General features: G+C 36.9%; 1 protein-coding gene across 7 annotated transcripts in view; it reads left to right on the plus strand.

Annotated features, from left to right (window-relative positions):
- Positions 1-22,922, plus strand: part of CEP135 (centrosomal protein 135) — an 87,239-nt gene that overhangs the window by 52,771 nt on the left and 11,546 nt on the right. For 3 of the 7 annotated variants that reach the window (XM_082609230.1, XM_082609227.1, XM_082609225.1), the window contains exons 16-25: positions 1,544-1,659; positions 1,734-1,888; positions 2,314-2,369; positions 4,525-4,693; positions 5,549-5,659; positions 5,943-6,128; positions 12,213-12,422; positions 13,557-13,759; positions 14,668-14,772; positions 17,048-17,158. In XM_082609230.1, the coding sequence (XP_082465356.1) occupies positions 1,544-1,659; positions 1,734-1,888; positions 2,314-2,369; positions 4,525-4,693; positions 5,549-5,659; positions 5,943-6,128; positions 12,213-12,422; positions 13,557-13,759; positions 14,668-14,772; positions 17,048-17,147 (1,411 nt within the window). In that variant the 3' untranslated portion in view covers positions 17,148-17,158. Of the gene's footprint in view, positions 1-1,543; positions 1,660-1,733; positions 1,889-2,313; positions 2,370-4,524; positions 4,694-5,548; positions 5,660-5,942; positions 6,129-12,212; positions 12,423-13,556; positions 13,760-14,667; positions 14,773-17,047; positions 17,159-17,700; positions 17,721-20,013; positions 20,276-22,720; positions 22,798-22,922 lie in introns of those variants that run through there. The other 4 variants (XM_082609226.1, XM_082609229.1, XM_082609228.1 and 1 more) reach the window with 4 other exon arrangements.

Here is a 22,922-nt window from a genome sequence, read left to right on the forward strand (position 1 = left end):
TGCTAATGAACTTAGATGTAAAAAAATCTTTACATTTCTACTTAGGATTTCAAGCACTGCCAATTACTCAGTGTCCTTCATTAGGAACTCTGGGAGCCATTCCGTTTTTGAAAGGATTCTTTATAGCTTACTGGCAGACATTTTCCCTTCCACATAGAAGATGTCCTGTGCTCTTCGTAGTAGGCAATGTGATGTAGTAGAAAAACATTGATATCAGGGAAGACTAAACTGGATTTATATATTTTCTTTGCCTTAATAGCTTTGCCATCTTGAACAAGTTTTTATTTGTTTCTATAATATCGAGATAATGGTTCTAATTATGGAACTGTCCTAGGAATAAATGAGGTAATGTCTGTAAATTATCAGTACAGTGAATATTAGCTTTCTTTTTTCTCCACTCCGTGTAGTTATATCCCTCAGAGTAATAGCTGTAGCTTTTACAAGCAACTTGAATACAGTGAGTCACCTGGACCTCACAGATGATTTTATGAAGTAAAATTGCTTGAACCGAGAGTCTTTCTGACTTGGTTTTATTTGGTTGTGCAATTCTAAAGAAGTCAGCCTCACCTTGACTTCCCTCCCTGCCTCTGGGTCATCATTCACTTGCTATTAGAGCAGTCAGGGTCATGTCTTTTGTGTTTCAGAATATTTCAGTGTTGCATGTAAAACTTCTTCGTTTCTGTGGGAGATGTCCCATCTTACTAGTGGTTTCAGAATCCAGCCTCCTCCATATTAGGCAATTCTAAGCTAAGCCACCTTCAGTATCTTCTACTATCTCATCTTCAAACAAACCCTAAAAGGAACCTGTGGAAGTCCCCAATAAATAGCCTAACGTGAGAGCCATGTTTTTCCAGCAAGGCCAGGCTAAGAATTCCTAGGCCAGGACTAAAAGCTTCCAAAGACCCTAGATGACATGAGAGCAAATTCTTGTTACTTCTGAAAAAAAATTAATCTTACTGATCAATAAGGGATTCGTCTGAAATTGTCTTTATTTTTGCTGTATGTCCTTTTTTTTTTTTTTCTCCCTGAAACCAATCTTTAGTCTTAAATCCTCATTGCACTACAGTAAATACCTATTCCCCTGTTTACTATGACCTCCCGTTGACTACCTATTAAAAAAAGTCAGAATGGGAAGCAGAATTAAAAGCTTGCAGGTCAGGATGGTCAGGATGTTGAAGTGCTAGGCCATTCTGTAAAAACAAGACTTTTCCTTTGCCTTGACTATTGGAAATAGATTTTAAGAGAAAGAGGGTTGATATTAGGAAACTGAGAAAAGCTTTAAAACTACTAGGAAGCCTCTAGAAAAAAGTATACAATTAATTTGATTTTTACACCGTATTATTTTGAGGAAGATGGAACAGTTTTGAAGAAAGGAATAATATATATAGTATAATACCATTGATTATACTGGAAGAGCTTTAAAATAAGGAATAAAAGAAACTTTAAAAATAAGAAAAATATTTTTTAAGATCTTTCATTTAAAAAAAAATTATTTCTACCAGAGATAAAGAATACCATTTGTTTTTGTCCACTGACTCTTTAGGCTAGTAAATGAGCAGCTACAGCGGTCACTTGAGGACTATCAGCACCAACTTTCCATGAAAAGAAGTGAACTTGAATCAGCACAAGCACAAGTTAAAATACTGGAGGAAAAAATAGGTAAGTATTCTTAAATTTTGTTTTTGCGAATCCTAATTTACTTTGTCTAACAAACATTTCTTTTTCATTTATAGATAAACTACACTTCAAGATGACTTCACAGAATGAAGAGGCTCATGTAATGAAAAAGACCATTGGTGTTATTGACAAAGAAAAAGACATTCTTCAGGAGACTGTAGATGAGAAGACAGAAAAGATTGCAAACTTGCATGAAAACCTAGCTAATAAAGTATGTGACTGTTAAGTAATGTTATCCAGAATCTGAACAGAAAAGCGTATTTTATTCTCTGTTTTAGATATGCAGTTCTTATTGCCTGTGTACAAGTTCCTAAGACCCAAGGCCATATCTCCTAATGTGTTTAAATTTCATTTTATACCAATAATTTGAATCTTAAAAGTTCTATTTCTAGAATACAGTTTTATCATATATGATTAGAGTAAACTCAAGGAACAATTCAAATTCTTAGTGGGTAGAAATATGCCAATATATGAAATATAATTGGTACATGGAAATATGTTTACTTGGAGGTTTCTTTTATAACATAATTTATGTAATTGGATTTAAACTATATAAATGTGACATTGTATCAATTCAAATGAAGACATTTCTATATGAATGGTTTAGAATCTTACATATTTTTATAATTTCTATAGGAAAAAGCTATTACTCAGATGAAGATAACAGTCTCAGAGTATGAATCTTCTATGAAGTAAGTAATCAATGGACCGGCATCCAGTTTTTTTAGGAATTTTCAGTGAATGCAGCTTTATCTGTTTGAATAGCAATCTGGCAATAGGAAAATTTCTTTTTCAATTTTCCTATTTTTACCAGTAGCAGTTATTTTCTCAGTCTCCTGCATGGAAATGTTATCCTCTTTAACTTTCTTCCCTCCTCTGTCATCCACATCTAAACAATTATGTCTTATTAATTATTCTTTTACATACCTACTTGCTCCTTATTTCTACTGTAATTACCCTGTGCAGGCCCTAATTATTAAAACTTAGATTACCCTAGTAGCCAGTGTTAAATATATTCCACATCTAAACCTTTTTGAACATTGTTACAAGACTTTACATTTTATGACTGGTCTCTACTTCAAGACAAAAGTCACTAATTGTATTTATTTTATACACCCTTACATATTATATAATAGTGGGGACTTAAACATTAAATAAGTGTTTGCCAATTGAATCGTTTATGTTCTGCTCCTAACACTTGAAAGTCTTCTGTTTTTACTTGACTTTTGGAATAATAAATTTATTTTATGACTTTATTTGCACATAATAATTGGTAGAGATCTAAAACATCTGCTTCACCTAATTAATCAGTATCTTAATGCCGTAGTTGTAATTTATTTTTTCTAATTTTATTGCAGTATGGTTGATTTATAATGTGTTAATTTCTGCTATACAGCAAAGTGATTCAGTTATATATATATATTCTTTATCATATTCTTTTCCATTATGTTTTTTTTTGTTTTTTTGGCTGCATTGGGTCTTCGTTGCTGCACGCAGGCTTTCTCTAGTTGCGGTGAGCGCGGGCTACTCTTCGTTGGCGGTGCGCAGGCTTCTCATTGTGGTGGCTTCTGTTGTTGTGGAGCACAGGCTCTAGGTGCGCGGGCTTCAGTAGTTGCAGTGCATGGGCTCTAGGGCACGCGGGCTTCAGTAGTTGTGACACGTGGGCTCTATAGCGCAGGCTCACTAGTTTTGGGGCACAAGCGTAGTTGTTCTGAGGCATGTGGGATCTTCCCGGACCAGGGATTGAACCTGTGTCCCCTGCATTGGCAGGTGGATTCTTAACCACTGCACCACCAGGGAAGTCTCCCATTATGGTTTATTATAGGATACTGAATATAGTTCCCTGTGTTATATAGTAGGACTTGTTGTTTATCCATTCTATAATACTAGTTTGCATCTGCTAATCCCAAACTCCCAATCCTTCCCTCCTCCAGCCCCCTCCCCATTGGCACCCACAATCCCTGTCTGTGAATCTGTTTCTGTTTCTTCGATATGTTCATTTGTGTCATATTTTAGATTCCACATATAAGTGGTACCATATGGTATTTGTTTTTCTCTTTCTGACTTATTTGTTTAGTATGATAATCTCTAGGTCCCTCCATGTTGCTGCAAATGGCTTTATTTCATTCTTTTTAATGGCTGAGTAGTATTCCATTGTATATATGTACCACATCTTCTTTATAGATTTCACTGTCAGTGGACACTTAGGTTGCTTCCATGTCTTGGCTATTGTAAATAATGCTGCTATGAACATAGGGGTGTGTGTATCTTTTCAAATTATAGTTTTGTCTTGGTATAGACCCAGGAGTGGGATTGCTGGATCATATGGAAACTCTCTTTTTAGTTTTTTAAGGAACCTGCATACTGTTCTCCATAGTGGCTGTATCAATTTACATTCCCACCAACAGTGTAGGAGGGTTCCCTTTTCTCCACACCCTCTCCAGCATTTGTTATTTGTAGACTTTTTAATATTTGCCATTCTGACTGGTGTGAGGTGGTACCTCACTGTAGTTTTGATTTGCATTTCTCTAATAGTTAGCAATGTTGAGCATCTTTTCATGTGCCTATTGGCCATCTGCATTTCTTCTTTGAAGAAATGTCCATTTAGGTCTTCTGTCCAGTTTTTGCTTGGGTTGTTTGTTTTTTTGTTATTGAGTTGTGTGAGCTGTTGGTATACACCCTTGTTGGTTGCATCATTTACAAATATTTTCTCCCAGTCCATAGGTTGAGTAGTTGTAATTTCTTGCATTCCTAGTATACTTAAATCAGAGTACAACAGTTTTCTTTTAAATGAACTAAATTTTCCAAAAAGCTTTCTTTATTATTGCTACACCACCCATGTAACAGCCACCTAAAGGAAACATTGATTAATCGGGACCGTGAGATAAGCAGCCTCCGGCGCCAGCTTGATGCAGCTCACAAGGAACTTGATGAAGTAGAAAGATCTAAAGAAATGTCTTTTAAGGAGAACAGAAGATTACAGGATGATCTGGCTACAGTGGCAAGAGAAAACCAGGTATGAGCACAATGCATAAACTTTGATAGTTTTAGAGTATACAGTTATACAATATATTCATTGTTTGCTAAATTTTGAAGCTCTAAATACGCTTTCTAAATTTTAATTATATAAATATCAACAACAAAAAAATAATTCTTTAAGGAGAATAGTGTTTATAAGGCTATTTTAAAATGTGGTTTAGAATACTGCGGTATATTACGGAGTGTCTAATGGGTACAACTGTAGTCCCCTCACCATTGTGGGCTTTGTTGCAAGGAATCCTGAAGCTGGGAGCATGGTGTTCTCTATGGCAGAAATCGGTGTTACCCTACTGGGTGAGGACCTCAGCATCACTCCCAGGGCAAAGTTGCTGTGTTTTAAAGACCCATGATAGATTTTAATTATTCGTATTTACTTCCAGTGGCTTAGAGATATGCCTGTAAGTTAATTAATTAATATTTTAGAATGGCAAATACTAAAAGGTATTGGTTTTGTTTGTGCTGGTTTATTAAAGGATTACAACAAGAAAACCAATGATTTTCTTATTTTAAATATTTTATTTTTAAAAATTATTCATTATAGAGCATATTGCTGATATATAAATTTTTTTAAATGTCAGCCCCTGAGCGTAGCTAGCCCTTAGTTTAAATACCAGATATGTGGTCACATATATTGTGGGAGATATATGGTAATATCTGGTTAAAAAGACAAGATCAGTCAAGAAAAACATGTGAAAATAACAGTCAGGAACAGTTTTCCTTTTTTCCTACTCTCACTTATTCCCCAAATTCAGAAAGAGCTATTTGAACATAAATAGAACTCATTAGGTGCTACATTCATTTTTAGATTTGTCTTCAATTTTCTGATTTATAGCAAATTTCACTGGAATTAGAAGCAGCAGTGCAAGAAAAAGAAGAAATGAAGAGTAGAGTTCATAATTACATAACTGAAGTGTCACGATGGGAGACCTTAATGGCTGCTAAGGTGAAAAAACATTGTTTAGGTTGGATTTAAGACTGATTTTTTTTTAACTTTTTCATGTTTCTTTATGCTCTCTCCTCTATTAGATATTAACATATGAAAGTGGAGATATTGCCTACTGTCTTTGTATATTTTCATACAGATCTTTCTTAGTATAGTGTCTGCACAGATAGCTTATGCTTCCTAAATTAAAACAAAAATCCCAATGTGTGTATATGTTATGACATGGGTATTCCAGTGAGTGATGATGACTAATTTAGAAACAATTTAATTGTGGTTAAACCAGGAAAGAGAAAATCAAGATTTGTTAGATAGATTTCAGATGCTTCATGACCGTGCTGAAGACTGGGAGGTCAAAGCCCATCAAGCTGAGGGAGAAAGCAGCTCAGTTCGACTGGAACTTCTTTCTATTGACACAGAGAGGAGACACCTTCGAGAAAGAGTGGAGCTACTAGAAAAAGAAATTCAGGAGGTAATATATTCATTTGTCTTGCACAGACAGAATTTAGTAAAACAGAAAACATTCAAAGGCACTTTATTGAAGTGAGGTTTAAGCATTGGTAAAAATCAAGTTCAATAGTAATCTGTCATTAATTCTGATAATTTGCTTAGGAGAGCCCCATTACTTTTATATTGTAAGTAAAATATACATAATATCGAATTTACCATTTTAACCATTTTTAAGTATACAGTGGCAATTAGTACATGCATATTGTTGTGCAACTATCACCACCATCCTTCTCCAGAACTTTTTCATCTTCCCCAGTTAAAACTCTGTACCAGGCTTCCCTGGTGGCGCAGTGGTTGAGAGTCTGCCTGCTGATGCAGGGGACACGGGTTCGTGCCCCGGTCTGGGAGGATCCCACATGCCGCGGAGTGGCTGGGCCCGTGAGCCATGGCCGCTGAGCCTGCGCGTCCGGAGCCTGTGCTCCGCAACGGGAGAGGCCACGACAGTCAGAGGCCCACATACCCCCCAAAAAAAAAAAAAAAAAAAACAACTCTGTACCCATTAAATACTAATTAGCTCCCCATTCTCCCCTCCCCCACCCACTGACAACCACCATTCTACTTTCTCTCTCTATGAATTTGACTACTCCATGTCCCTCTTATAAGTGGAGTCATACAATATTTGTCTTTTTGTGACTGAATTATTTTACTTAGGCCTAAGGTTCACTTAAATCTCAAGGTTCATCCATGTTGTAGCATGTGTCAGAATTTCATTCCTTTTTAAGGCTGCATAATATCCCATTGTATGCATATACCACATTCTAAACATTCATCTGTCAATGAACATTTGGTTTGTTTCCATCTTTGGCTATTGAAAATAATGCTGCTATGAACATGGATGTACAGTATCTATTCGAGTCTTTATTTTCAGTTCTTTGGGATATACCCAGACATGGAATTACTGGATCATATTGTAATTTTATGTTTAATTTTCTGAATAACCACCATACAGTTTTTCACAGGGGCTGCACCATTTTACATTCCCACCTGCAATGTTAGGCTTCCAGTTTCTCCACATCTTCACCAACACTTGTTATTTTCTGGGGTTTTTTGTTTTGTTTTTTTGTTTTAATAATGGCCATCCCAATGGGAGTGAAGTGGTATTTCATTTTGGTTTTGACTTGTATTTTCTTAATGATTAGTGATGTTGAGCATATTTTGTGTATTTATTGGCCATTTGTATATTTTCTTTGGAGAAATATCTATTCACATCCTTTGCCTAGCTTTTAATCAGGTTGTTTTCTGTTGTTGTTGAGTTGTAGGAATTGGTTGTATATTCTGGATTTCAATCCCTTATTAGATATGTGATTTGTGAATATTTTCTCCCATCTCATGGCTTACCTTGTCACTCAGTTTTATCCTTTGATGCACAAGAGTTTTAAATTTTGATGAAGTCCAATTTATCTATTTTTTTCTTCTTGCCTGTTTTTTTGGTGTCATATCTAAGAAATCGTTGCTAAATCCAACATAATGAAGCTTTTCCCCTGTTTTTTCTATGCATTTTATAGTTTTAGCTCTTATGTTGAGGTCTTTGATCCATTTTGAGTTAATTTTTATGCATGATATAAGGTAAGGTTCCAACTTCATTCTTTTGCATGTGGATTTAAATAAGCTTTTGTCATAAAGACAGTCTAATAAAAGTCTCTTAATAAAATTTTGAGTTTAGTTAAAATATAGGGACCCTAAATAAGTTAGATTGATAAGGAACAGTTGGCTATTAGTTCTACTTTTGTTTTGTTTTGTTGGTATAGTATTGTAGTCGGTCTTTATTTTTTAGAAGGAAGTATTGATTATCTGTAGTGCGTAGAATTATGCACCCCTCGCCCCCCAAAATATATTTAGGTCCTAGCTCCCAGTACCCGTGAATGTGACCTTATTTGGAAATAGCATCTTTGCAGATTTAATCAAGTTAAAATGAGGTGGGCTTCCCTGGTGGCACAGTGGTTGAGAATCCTCCTGCCAGTGCAGGGGACACGGGTTCAAGCCCTGGTCTTGGAAGATCCCACATACCGCAGAGCAACTAAGCCCGTGCACACAACTACTGAGCCTGCACTCTAGAGCCCACGAGCCACAACTACTGAAGCCCGTGCACCTAGAGCCTGTGCTCCGCAACAAGAAAAGCCACCGCAACGAGAAGCCTGTGCACCGTAACGAAGAGTAGCCCCCGCTCACCGCAACTGGAGAAAAGCCCACGCACAGCAATGAAGACCCAATGCAGCCATAAATAAATAAATAAATAAATATTTTTAAAAAGGTTAAAATGAGGTGACACTGGGTAGGATGGACCCTAATCTGATAACTGGTGTCCTTGTAAAATAAGGGAGATTCAGACACAGAAGACACAGAGGAGAATGCCATATGAGGATAGAGGCAGAGATTGAAATGATGTGTCTACCAAGGCAAGGAACCCCAAGGATTGCCAGCGATCACTTGAGCTGGCACAGAGGTGTGGAAAAGATTCTCGCTCAGAACCTCCAGATGGAACCAATCCTGCTGACATCTGGATTTCAGACTTGTGGCCTCCAGAACTGAGAGGGAATACATTTCTGTTGTTTAAGCTATCTAGTTTCTTGTAATTGGTTATGGCAGCGTTAAGAAACTAGTACAGATTTTGATACCAGGAAGTGGGATGCTTTTGTAACAAATCTTAAAAGGGTCTTTGGAATTGGGTACAGGCTGGAAGAGTAATGGGTACAGGCTGGAAGAGTTTTGAGGTGCCTGATAGAAAAGTCTAGACTACCTTGAAAAGTTTGTAGGTGGAAAAATGGACATTAAAGGCAATTCTGGTGAAAACTCAGAAAAAAGAGGAAAGCTATAGAGAAAACTTCTGTTATTTACAAAATACATAAATCATCATGAATGGAATTTGTCCAGAAATAAGAATGTTTCTTCTAGTGAGGTCTCAGATGGAATTGAGGAACATGTTATTGGACACTGGAGAAAAGGTAATTCTTATTATAAAATGGCAGAGGACTTGGCTGAATTATGGTATACTCTTAGGAAAGTAGAACTTACAAGTTATGAACTTGGATATTTAGCAGAGGAAGTTTCCAATCAGAGTATGAAAGGTGCAACCTGATTTCTCCTTGCTGCTTGTGGTAAGATGTGAAGGAAAGAGATAGATTGAAGAAGGAATTGCTAAGCAAAAAAAGAGCTGGGACTTGATGATTTGGAAAAGTCTTAGCCTACCCAGATAGCGTGTTCTGGAGGCAGGGCTGAGAGTGTGGCTAGACAAAGAGAGTAGGTGAGTGACTCATAGACCCAACCAATCACCTCAGCAGAAACACTGCCAGCTTGGGCTGAAAGGGCCAGAAACAGGATACAAGGAAAGAAGGCTAAACTTCTTGGATCCTACTAGCAGAAAACAGGCCACTAGAGTTATGAACATATGTTCTCCTTCAAGAAAAGGGAAGAATGAAGGTGGCTCAGAGATCAGCAGGGCTGCCAAGGGCAGCTCAAAAGCTGGTGGACCTGCTACACTACCATAGACCCAGGGGACTGGGCTATTTCTTCCTTGATGCCAGAAAGCAGCGCCACTGCCACCGTGAGCCAAGAGATGGGGCTGTACCTGAGGGCTGAGAAGGTGGGGCTGCCCTAGCAGGTCCAGAGGACAGAGTATCAAGACACAGATAATTATTTTTAGGCCTTGAAATCTAGTGGAATTTGCCCTACTTGGCTGCAAGCTTACTTTGGACTAGTAACTCCTTTATTCCTTCTATTTTCTCCCTTTCAGAATGGGACCATTTTATGCCTTTTCCACCATTTTATTTCAGAGGGAGGTAACTTGTTTTCTAGTAGCACAGGTGTGTGGAAGGAGAGGAATTTTGCCGCAGGAAGGACCATACCCAGAGTCTTACCCATTCTGATTTAGATAAGATTTTGGACTTAGAGTTGATGCTAGAATGTTGGGATAGAATGAATGTATTTTGCACATGGGAAGGACATGAATTTGGGGGAGCCAGAGAGTTGATAGAATTATGGCCCCCCCCAAAATATATTGAAATGCTAACCACCAGAACCTGTGAATGTGACCTTTTTGGAAATAGGACCTTTGCAGGTGTAATCAATTTAAGATGAGGTCATACTGGACTAGGGCAGGCCATAACCCAGTGTTTGGTATCCTTATGAGATAAGAGAAATCTGGACACAGAAGACACAAGGAGAATGTCAAGTGAAGATGAAGGCAGAGATTGGAGTTATGTGTCTACAAGGCAAGGAACACCAAGGATTGCCAGCAATCACCAGAAATTTGGAGAGAGGCGTGGAACAGATTCTCCCTCAGAACCGCCAGAAGAAGCCAACTCTGCCAGCATCTAAGTTTCAGACTTGTAACCTCCAGAACTGTGAGGGAATAAATTTCTGTTGTTTTAAGCCACCCAGCAATTTGCAGTAATTTGTTACAGCAGTCCTAGGAAACGAATACACTATTTCTGTAAGTTTTTCTGTTAAGAGTATAATAACTAAAAGAATGTTTTTCAACCTTCAGAATAGTTCTCAGGAGAAACTATTCTTTAGTTCTTTTGTTCTTTGTCATTGTTCATGTTCTTATGTGGTATATAAAATTGACTTACATATTTATATTTCTTTGGGGGAATTTTGATTAATTAATTCATTAATATTTGGAATATCCAAGTACTTTTCTACAATTGTTGAAATTTATTAAATCTTCAAAGCAGTGTATTAGATTTTTAATGTTGATTCATTTTAGTAAAGCTTGTTTAATAATTTAATTTTCAAATGTGGAATTCTTCCTAAATTCTAGAAGTAGATTTTATATCTGTTTGTATTTATCACTCATATTTTATAAATTTATTTATTTATTTTTGGCTGTGTTGGGTCTTTGTTTCTGTGCGAGGGCTTTCTCCAGTTGCAGCGAGCGGAGGACACTCTTCATCGCGGTGCGCGGGCCTCTCACTGTCATGGCCTCTCCCGTTGTGGAGCACAGGCTCCAGACGCGCAGGCTCAGTAGTTGTGGCTCACGGGCTTAGTTGCTCTGCGGCATGTGGGATCTTCCCAGACCAGGGCTCGAACCTGTGTCCCCTGCATTGGCAGGCAGATTCTTAACCACTGCGCCACCAGGGAAGCCCTATCACTCATATTTTAAATTGTGAAAAATTTTAAATGTGCATTACTTGGGACTTCCCTGGTGGCGCAGTGGTTAAGAATCTGCCTTGCCAGTGCAGGGGACATGGGTTTGAGCCCTGGTCCTGGAAGATCCCACATGCCACGGAGCAATGAAGCCCGTGCACCACAACTACTGAGCCTGAGCGCTAGAGCCATGAGCCACAACTACTGAAGCCTGCGCGCTGCAACTACTGAAGCCCGCACGCCTAGAGCCCGTGCTCTGCAACAAGAGAAGCCACCGCAATGAGAAGCCCGTGCACCGCAACGAAGAGTAGCCCCCGCTCACCACTACTAGAGAAAGCCTGTGTGCAGCAACGAAGACCCAAAGCAACCAAAAATTAATTAATTAATTAATTCTTTTTTTTAAATGTATATTACTTTAGGAAAGAAGTGTTTATCAGTATTTCAAATTTTGCTCGTTATTTCAGTTATTAAAATCTTATAAAGTTGTATACTATTATTAGGTTGAATTAAACTTAAATATGAGTTTAGGTATATAGTTTTAAAGCAAACTCCTTCTTGAAATTCAGAATTTAAAGGCAATTGAGGAGTGATAAGTATATATGTTACTTTAAAAAGCATTATTATAACAAAGAGAGTTTATAAAGGAAAAATTTACTATGACTTAAAAGATCTCTCATGTTCACAACCCTAAAGCAGTAATTTTCATCTTTGCATCTTCCAAATATATTCATGAGGTACTTAGTTACCATGATTAATAATTAAACACAGTTTATTTTTTAAGCATTAATTAGGCCATCTTTAAATAGCAGACAACTTCCTGAGAGTATCTTAAAATTGAAAAATTTTTTAAATTGCAAAAATTGGCTTTTATAGTTATATAAAGTGACGTTGTAGCTACACAGATTCAAACCTTTAATATTACTGGGTTACTTTAACTTTGTACCTGTTTTCTTATTTTCAGCACATAAATGCACATCATGCTTATGAATCTCAGATCTCATCCATGGCAAAAGCCATATCTAGATTAGAAGAAGAGCTGAGACACCAAGAAGATGAGAAAGCAGCAGTATTAAATGATATGTCATCTCTTAGAGAACTTTGCATTAAGCTTGATTCGGGCAAAGATATTATGACCCAGCAATTGAATTCCAAAAACCTTGAATTTGAGAGGGTAAGAACTTAAAAGATAATATTGTAGCATATTGTTTTTTTATATATAAATTTATTTATTTTATTTATTTATTTTTGGCTGTATTGGGTCTTCATTGCTGCACACGGGCTTTCTCTAGTTGCGGCGAGCGGGGGCTACTCTTCGTTGCGGTGCGTGGGCTTCTCATTGCGGTGGCTTCTCTTGTTGCAGAGCACGGGCTCTAGGCGCATTGGCTTCAGCAGCTGTGGCATGTGGGCTTCAGTAGTTGTGGCTCACGGGCTCTAGAGCGCAGGCTCAGTAGTCGTGGTGCATGGGCTTAGTTGCTCCGCGGCATGTGGGATCTTCCTGGACCAGGGCTCGAACCCGTGTCCCCTACATTGGCAGGCAGATTCTTAACCACTGCACCACCAGGAAGTCCCAGTAGCATATTGTTTTATTCAGCCCTACTCTAATTTGATTACTACATTCTTTGTCAAGGTTTCTTTGGCAAGCATGATGATAAAATTAGGTGCTGTTTTGAAGCAGATGGGTATTTAGGAGAATATAATTCTTCTAATTATAGAACAGGAACATATCTCAATACATTCTTTCTCTGCTTAAAAGTAAGACATATATGAAGAATTGAGCAGTTCATTCCTTTCTAAGTGGAATATTTTTCCTGATAAAAATCTTACTTAATTTTAAAAGTTGAGTTAACTGGAACATCCCATTCCCAAACCGAAGCATTACTTTAAACAACCCAGTGTGTGTTTTTAAACATGGGTGTTTCCAGTTTTCACTCATTTAGTAGTAACTTTATTTTCAGGTACTGAGAAGCTTCAAGACTGGTTTGACTATGTAATCAGAATATACATATTTAATAAACCAGAAGGGCCTCCTTACTGATAGGGTGGCCACATTTTAGGATTTTATGTTAATTACCCTCTCTTGACAAGATAACATGAAAGAAAACTATTTGAGGGTTGGGGTAGGTCTTTGCTAAAAATAGCAAAGATTATTTTGAAAATAAGATGTTTTTCTTATATGTGAAAAGTACTACAGAATCTTTAATCAGTACCCAAAATGAAGCAACTGATGTGTGTATAGCTCTGCAGATAATTTTTCAGAGTAAGTCTAAAATTATACTGAAGTAATCTTGTTTTGTTTTTCTTGTAGGTTGCAGTGGAATTAGAAAATGTAAAATCAGAATCAGAGCTGTTAAAAAAACAACTGTCAAGTGAGAGACATACGATTAAAAACCTTGAATCATTGTTGGCTACAAATAGAGATAAAGAATTTCATTCCCATTTAACCTCCCATGAGAAGGATACAGAAATTCAGCTACTTAAAGAGAAGTTAACCCTTTCAGAAAGCAAATTGTAAGCGTCATGAATTAAGGAAAATAGCTTGTCACAAATAATTTTTCAATATGAATAATTTTTTATAGATTTGTAGCATAAAACAAATGATAGAAAAATAGTGGAGGAACCAAAAAAATTTTTTTCGAAGTGTTGGGGGACTGGGGGATGGGAGTGCAAAGCAAAGTATTTTGATTACATGGCTGCTGCTTTGGGAAACTCAGGGGGTTTAGCTCAGAAGAGACATCGTGTTTGGGGGTGTAATTTGTATATGTTCTCCACAGAGGTGGTACCCGTGGAAGTGAACGAGTGGACTTTAGAAAAATACCTAAATTTGAGGAATGAAGAGAGAAGTCAGCGAAGGGGAGAGCATTTCAGAATGGGGAGAGTTGGCTGTGTTTCATGCTGTGGATTAGGAAAAAGACTTTGAAAAGGCCATGAAATTTGACCTTCATAAGGATATTGATTACCTTTTAGGAGATTGATAATGGAGAAGTTTGGATATCTTTTTGGAAGAAGGGAGGAAACACAGAGTAGATAGTATGAGTGGAATAATTAACTTTTAAAAGGAATTAGAAATATATCTCTTTCTGAGGTAGGAGTCAAGAAAGAGCCAATAAATATACTTTACTTTTTGATGTTACAATTCATGTCTTCTCACATTTGTATCTCCAGCATTGCTGCAGTGCCTAGCACATACTAGAAGCCCAGCAAATGTTCGTTAAATAAATGAGATGAATGAAAAAGAAAACTTTGTGATAGAAGCTCCAGACGTTTATGGAATTATTGTTGAAAAGTCTTCTCTTTTTTTCATCCTTATGTGTCACTTCCATTTGTATTTATTAATAACAAAAACAAAACTCCATAGCACTTTATGCTATAAAACAGAGTATTTATTATTTATTTGATTTTCTAAATTTGTTTTTAAGAAATAGTCAGAGCCGGGAAAACACTATGCTTCGGGCTAAAATGGCACAATTACAAACAGATCTTGATGTTCTGAAAAGGCAGAGTTCAACTGAAAGATATGAACGGTAAGAATATATTTTTAGCGTTGAACAGCGTTTTTATTTATTCCCTATTCTATTCCAAAAGGATTTAATATGGCTTACAAATAGCAAACTTTTCTTAGCATTAATATGTAAAATAAATTTCTTTGGTAATTCTTCCTAAAAAGGCAACAAGTGTTGTAGAAGATAATATCCCCACAATAAAGTAGCAAATATTGTATAAATGTTTGCTGTAGCATTCCTCAGGGCAAAATTAGGGCATTATTTCAAAGGATATAGTTAGGGAATCAGCAAGCTAGTAAGGATTCTACAAGAGCCCAAAACATTATGGTCCAATAGGAAATTCCAAATACAAATCATCGTAAAAACGATGATGCTGATGATCTTAAGGGAACTTAACAAATATATGCCAGATACTATGTATGTATCTGATTAATCCTATTAACTATCTATTATTGTGCCTATATTATTATTAGAAACTAAGGTCACGCAAATAGTAAATAGCAGAGCCAAGACTAAAATCCAAACAGGTTTGTCTAATTTTAAAGCCTGTGCTCTTAATCTTTTCAATATATTCCCTACAGCTTAGGAATTTTCATAGTCACTTATATTTCAGTTCATTTGCTTTATTATGTTGAAAATTTTAATCTCCAAGTGTACAATCAGGAATGAGACCTACTTTAACAGTTAAAATCCAAGTCTAATTTGTGAATCAATTTGTCAATTTACTTTTCTTCCATTATTCTTTCCTACTGTATTAATACCATAGGCATCAGCATTCCTAAGATTTCATTCTCAAATAGTGGTCAGATTGCTTATTTAGGTCAGTATTTTGAGTTCTCTAATCTTATTCTTAACCATTTCCTTCAAAACTTTTAAGTGATGTGCAATTTGGATTATAGATGGAATTTGCTAGGAAATCAATATTTGTGATTTCAAAGAGAAATGAAGCCTGAGGTTGCATCAGTGTCATGAAAGCAGTGTTGTTAATTTCTTGTAATTTAGAAGATCTATTTTCTGAATGTACTAAACTGTATATGTGTAATGATTTTCATTTATTAATGACAACTGAAATTCTCTTCAATTCAAGGGTCCTAAACCAAGCTCTCTGTTGCCTAGGGTTATAGACTCCCTTAATTCTTCTCCTTTTTCCTTGCCCCTGGTCCCCAAAGAAACCTTGACCCACATGACCATGTCTTTTCTTCTCTTTACCATGCAACTAGATCATGCATTTTTAAAGAGGCAATATTGTCACTGCAGGGAACAATATGGATTCTTGGGGAAGAGGGAATGGCAAAGAAACCTTAGATACTACAGTGATTTATGGCCCTCCGAAGGGCCACAGTATATTAAGTGTATCTATGTATTAAAATCTGATGTATTAAAATTGACGGAGAATAATTTGGGGAGGGGCATCTAAAAAAGTTTTTTTAGGGGGATTATAATGAAAAAAGTCTGTGAAATACCCATCTAGGTAGAAATCCTAGGTACTGAAGAGCTCAAGTCAGAAAGTCTGGGCCAGGGACTGTGAATAGCCCACAGTAGAGGTGGCAACACAGTCATCATGCTTTGTGGGGCAGACCCAGACATAACAAAAAGATTATTTTACTTCTAACATTTGGGCATTTGAGACAGGAAGAAGGAAGAGGACTAGATTTATGTGCAAGAAGAGATGAGAAAGGTAGGGGCAGAGAGGGGAACCAACCAACTTTGAAAATCTATATTCAGAGGGGCTTTGAACAATCTCTTAAAGTACATATTCCTTTAATTGACATCTTTTATCCTCAACTTAGAAATGATATAAAGACATAGGATTTATTTATTTGTTTGCTTGTTTGTTTATGGCTGCGTTGGGTCTTTGTAGCTGCGTGGGCTTTCTCTAGTTGTGGTGGCGAGCAGGGGCTACTCTTCATTGAGGTGTGCAGGCTTCTCAATGTGGTGGCTTCTCTTGTTGCAGAGCATGGGCTCTAGGCGCGTGGGCTTCAGTAGTTGTGGCACGTGGGCTCAGTAGTTGTAGCTCACGGGCTGTAGAACGCTGGCCCAGTAGTTGTGGCACACAGGCTTAGTTGCTCCGCGGCATGTGGGATCTTCCTGGACTAGGGCTCAAACCTGTGTCCCCTGCATTGGCAGGTGGATTCTTAACCACTGTGCCACCTGGGAAGTCCCTACAAAGGATTTAAATTTAGTAGAAGTACTAATTAATCAATTGAGTAGAAATTACTTAACTAATAACAATAACAGGACCTTTTATTTGTTTACCACTTTTTGGTATAATCTCTTATTTTGTCTTTGTTGACAGAGAACGAGCAATCCAAGAGATGCGTCGGCACGGTCTTCGCACACCACCCCTTAGTTCTACTCTGAAGTCTCCTTTACATTCTCCTGAACATGTAAACTGATTATCAGAAAGGTATGTATGTAACACCAAGTACAAGCAAAACTTATCTCTGGTTATAAAAATTACAAGAGTTGTTTTCTGTGTGGGGGGAGAGGAGATTGCCTATAAAGGTGGTAGGGAACTTTCAGAGGTAATGGAATGTGCTGTATCATGGTGGTGATGGTTACATGGCTGTATACAATTGTAAAAACTCTTTGAACTGAACGTTTACAGTCCATGTATTTTATTGTACATAAATTATACCTTAATTAAAAAAGAGAAGACATCTGGGGACTTCCCTGGTGGTCCAGTGGTAAAGAATCTGCCTTCCAGGGCCTCCCTGGTGGCGCAGTGGTTGAGAGTCCGCCTGCCGATGCAGGGGATACGGGTTCGTGCCCCGGTCTGGGAGGATCCCATATGCCGCGGGGCGGCTGGGCCCGTGAGCCATGGCCGCTGGGCCTGCGCATCCGGAGCCTGTGCTCCGCAACGGGAGAGGCCACGGCGGTGAGAGGCCCGCGTACCGCAAAAAAAAAAAAAAAAAGAAAAAAAAAAAAAGAATCTGCCTTCCAATGCAGGGGACGTGGGTTTGATCCCTGATCGGGGAACTAAGATCCCACATGCAGTGGGGCAACTAAGCCCATGCACCGCAACTACTGAGCTCACGCGCCTCAGTGAGAGCCTGGGTGCCACAAACTACAGACCCCACATGCTCTGGAGCCCGCAACTAGAGAGAGGAAACTCACGCACCACAACTAGAGAGAAGCCCATGCACTGCAAGGAAGAGCCTGCACGCCGCAACGAAAGATCCCGCGTGCCTCAATGAAGATCCCACACGCCGCAACTAAGACCCAATGCAGATTAAAAAAAAGAGAGAGAGAAGACATCCACAACAAAAATTAAATGACAATATGAGATATCAAAGGGTAATATTTGATGAAGTGCCAAACTCAAGGTACAAATAACAGATAGTGAAAGTATGAACAAAGACATAGAAAATATTATTTAATATTGAAAGCTAGATATTTTAAGATAAATTATTACATACATACAGAAAAGTACTATATCATAAGATATACAACTCAATGAATTTTTACAAACTGAACACACCTATGCAACCTGTACCTGGATCAAGAAACAAAACATGACCTCTCTTGGGTGTCCTTCTGGTCATAAGCCTTACTCTAAAAGTAACTGTCTCGGTTATTAAAAGCATAGATTTCTTTTGTCTGTTTCTGGACATTTTATAAATGAAATCATATATTTCTGGCTTTTTTTCTCAATAGTACCTTTGTGACATTCATCCATACTGCTGTGTACCTTTAGATGGTTCAGTCTTGTTGCTGTATAGTATTCCATTATGTGAACATACCACAGTCCATTTACTCATTCTGTTTTTGTTGGGCATTTGATAATTTCCAGTTTGGGCTACTACAGATAGAATTACGGTGAACATTCTAGTACCTTATGTTGGCGAACAGATGTGTGCGTTTCTTTTGGGTATACACTTAGCCGTGAGATTGTCAGGTCACTGGACATGCATGTGTTTGAGCTTGAGTAGTTATGGTAAGTCAGTTTTCCAGAGTGATTGTAAAGAGCTAGGACACATTTGGCTGAGGAAGGGTCAAAGTGATGTGCTCATTCATTGGAGATGGGAGTGAATGGGCAAGAAGCATGTCAGACCCAGGGTTTGAAAAGTAGATGACTGAAAAATGCAGGCTTATTGACAGAAATAGTAAAGTCAGTCCTTTTAAAAATTATTCATTTTTTGGCCTCTCTCAATAGAATTTTATAGGAGATAATTAAGCATTTCCTTGGTGACTTCAGAATCCTCATAAAAGTATTAGCTATGTTCTATTCTTTAATATACTGATGCCCCAGGGTTTATTGGTATTTGTAGGGCCTATGTTTTTTTTGTTTGTTTTTTTTTGTTTGTTTGTTTGTTTTTCTTTTATTTATTTATTTTTAATTTTTTGCCTTATAACAAATTTAATCAGTTATACATATACATATGTTTCCATATCCCCTCCCTTTTGCGTCTCCCTCCCACCCTCCCTATCCCACCCCTCCAGGCGGTCACAAAGCACCAAGCTGATCTCTGTAGGGCCTATGTTTAAATGATTCCTGATTGCTGTGCTTTTGCTTTTGTGTTTGTTTATTTGATTAAAATATTTGTTTTCCTCTTTCATTTTGAGGACCACTTCCTAGTGCTGGCAGCAGTCACTTTGTCCTCACAACTTCTAAGCTGCCGCATTAATTTGAATGTGATTAGATGGAGGTTCTGCTTCTCATTATAAAGCCTCTTGGCAGTTGTGACACAAGCATTTTTTTCATGCTTGATTCACAGCTGCATTTTAGATCAAGGGTTGGTAAACTAGGCCCCTATAGGCCAAATCCACACCACTGCCTATTTTTGTAAATTAAGCTTCATTAAGCCACACCCATTTGTTTACATATTGTCTCAAACTGCTTTTCTGCAGTGGCAGAATTAGGTAGTTGTGACAGTGACCCTGTGGCCCACAAATCTGAAATATTTATTTACTAACTGGCCTTTCACCTCACATAGCCCCTGGAAAACTTATCTGTATACTCGTGAGATAATAAGAGTGAAAAAGCAAGTAATTCCTTAGTTTATGAAAAGAGGCTTGACTCCCAGGGATCCCCAAACTATACTTTAAGAACCACTGATCTAGAACATAGTGCTTTCCAGCAATCTCTAAAGCTGTAATGAATTAGAAAACTTTTTTAAATTATGATAAAATATATATAACATGAACTTTGCCTACTTTTTTTTAAAGATTTTTTTGATGTGGACCATTTTTAAAGTCTTTATTGAATTTGTTACAATATTGCTTCTGTTTTATTTTTTGTTTTGGTTTTTTTCTGGCCAGGAGGCATGTGGGATCTTATTTCCCTGACCAGGGATGGAACCCACACCCCCTGCATTGGAAGGCGAAGTCTTAACCACTGGACCACCAGGGAAGTCCCTGAACTTTGCCTTCTTAACTATTTTGTAAAGTGTACAACTCAGTGGCATTAAATTCACAATGTTGTTCAACCATCACCACTATTTCCAGAATTTTTTATCACCCAAACAGAAACTCTGTATCTATTAAGCAATAACTCTCTAGTCCCCTGTCTTCACTTCCCTGCCCCCGATAACCTCTAATCTACTTTCTATCTCTATAAATTAGCCTACTCTAGATTTTCATATAAGTGAATTTATACAATATTTGTCTTTTTGCATCTAGCTTATTTCATTTAGAATAATGTCTTCAGGGTTCATCTTTGTTGTAGCATGTATCAGAACTTCATTCCTTTTCATCCCTGAATGATATTCCTTTGTGTTTATACCACATTTTGTTCTTTTGCTCATCAGTTGATGGACACCTGGGTTGTTTTCATCCTTAGCTATTGTGAATAATGCTGCTGTGAACATTGGTGTACAAGTATCTGTTTTAGTCTGTTTTAATATCTTTTGGGAGTACCTAGAGTTGCTGGGTCATAAGGTAATTCTATGTTTAACTTTTTGAATACCTGCCAAAGTTTTTCCACATGACTGTACCATTTTACATTCTCACCAGCAGTCTAAGAGTTCCAGTTTTCCAATCCTTGTCAACACTTGTTATTTTCCATTTTTTTATTATAGCCATTCTAGTAGATGTAGATTAGAAAATGTCTACAACCATTAACAAATTCCCAGAGTATCCTAATGATGTTGTTAATTGGTAACACATTTCCATTCATATTTTCTAACGTTGTCACCAAAACTAATTTTAAGGGATTTCCCCATAAGTACCCAGAAATGAATATGAAATATTCATATCAAGCCATATTTACAGTGTCTCTAATAGTTAACATATATAATCCAGTTTTGCTTTTACTGTTTTGATTATTGCATCTAAAAAATGCTCACTGAGAAAACATAAAATACAAAAGTATAAAGAAGATAACCAAAATCACTTCTTTTTACATTTTTTTTTATTGGAGTAAAATATACATAAGGTCAAATTTATCATTTTAACCATTTTTAAGTGTACACTTCTCTGGCAGTTAGTACATTCACACTCTTGTGCAAAAATCGTCTCCACCATCAATCTCCAGAACTTTTTCATCTTCCCCAGCTAAAACTCTGTACCCATTAAGCACTAACTCCCCATTCTTCCCTTCCCCTAACCTCTGGCAATCACCATGACAATTTGTCTCTATGAATTTGACTATTCTTTGTACCTTAAGTAAGTGGAATCATGCAGTATTTGTGTTTTTGTGACTGACTTATTTCACTTACTATAATGTTTTCAAGTTTTATCCATGAGGGAGGGAGTATGTGTCAGAATTCCCTTCCTTTTTGAGGCTGAATATTATTCCATTCTATGTATATAGCACATTTTGTTTATCCATTCATCACTTGAGTTGCTTCCACCTTTTGGGTATTGTAAAAATGCTGCTGTGAACATGGATGTACAAATCAAAATCACTTTTAATCCTACAGCCCAGAGAAAATAGCAATTAGCCATTTGGTACACTCCCTTCTTTTTTTTTTTAAAAAAAAAGGGTTATTATTATTATTTTTTAACTTTATTTATTTATTTATTTTGACCATGACATGCGGCATGCGGAATCTTTGCAGGATCTTAGTTCCCCGACAAGGGATCAAATCCGTGACCCCTGCATTGGGAGGGGAGCATGGGGTCTTAACCACTGGACCACCAGGGAAGCGCCTACTCCTTTCTTATGTTTAATTTGTAATAAATATACACACAAGCATAGACATATATGTATAATTCTAATAGAAATCATACTCAAAGTAGTTTTTATCAGTTTTTTGTTTTGTTCTGTTCTGTGGGGTTTTCCCCTTAATATAGTTGCATGCATTCTTATCATTAAAAGCATTTTCAAAAATGCCATTTTAAAATAGTGATTTAACAGTTGGTCACATGGATATTCCATGAATTATTTAATCATTCTCCTCTTATGGAACATATATCGATAGTTTGTTTCCAACTTTTTTTTCTTATAAACAATGTTTTACATCAGTATTTGACAACCTGTCTGATAATTTCTTAAGTATGTCTTCCTCGGTATAGAAAAAAATAATTACTTTCTCAGTGTTTCCATTGTGTGATTTTTTTATATTTTAATGTCTGTGTTTTTTAATTGGGAGGGTGGTTAGGTAGCACATAAGGTCAAAATACTTGGAAAAATATTTGACTATCTCTAACATGCTATTTTAAGACTCAGACAACATAATTTACAGTACTTGTTTGTAATTTTATGAAACCTATACATCATAGTATCCCTTCTTTTGAGCGATTTTTCTCAATTAACATTCTTTGTTACCCCATTCTTTTCACTGTGTATCATTCTTTTAGTACTCATATACTTTGAAGTGCTTTTGTATAATAGTTTAAAGGGAATATCTTTTTGAAATATAGAACAATACTTCTTGACTATTAACTATAATTTGATTGTGGGCAAAGGTTTTATTAGAGATTATAATTTCAGTTAAAACATTACTGAATTGCAGTTTTTTGTGAAAGTACTGAGTAATTTTATCATTTTTTTCTTAATCCACATTTCCCCTCCCCCCTTTTTCAGAATGATGGCTTTCATGAGTTGGCTATATGGATTTTTTTAAAGGACAAACAGTAATGAAATATTTGAAGCATTTGTTCCTGAAAATTATGAACATTTAAACAAATTCTACCTCTGTCAACTTTTATTTAAATCAGTGAATATTTATGTTAAAATTTGGTTTAAAAGAGATATATCTATGTGTATATTTTCATATATATGACAG

The sequence above is a fragment of the Mesoplodon mirus genome, assembly GCF_964341445.2.
Source record: "Mesoplodon mirus genome assembly, chromosome: 2".
In the NCBI taxonomy this organism is placed as follows: Eukaryota; Metazoa; Chordata; class Mammalia; order Artiodactyla; family Ziphiidae; genus Mesoplodon; species Mesoplodon mirus.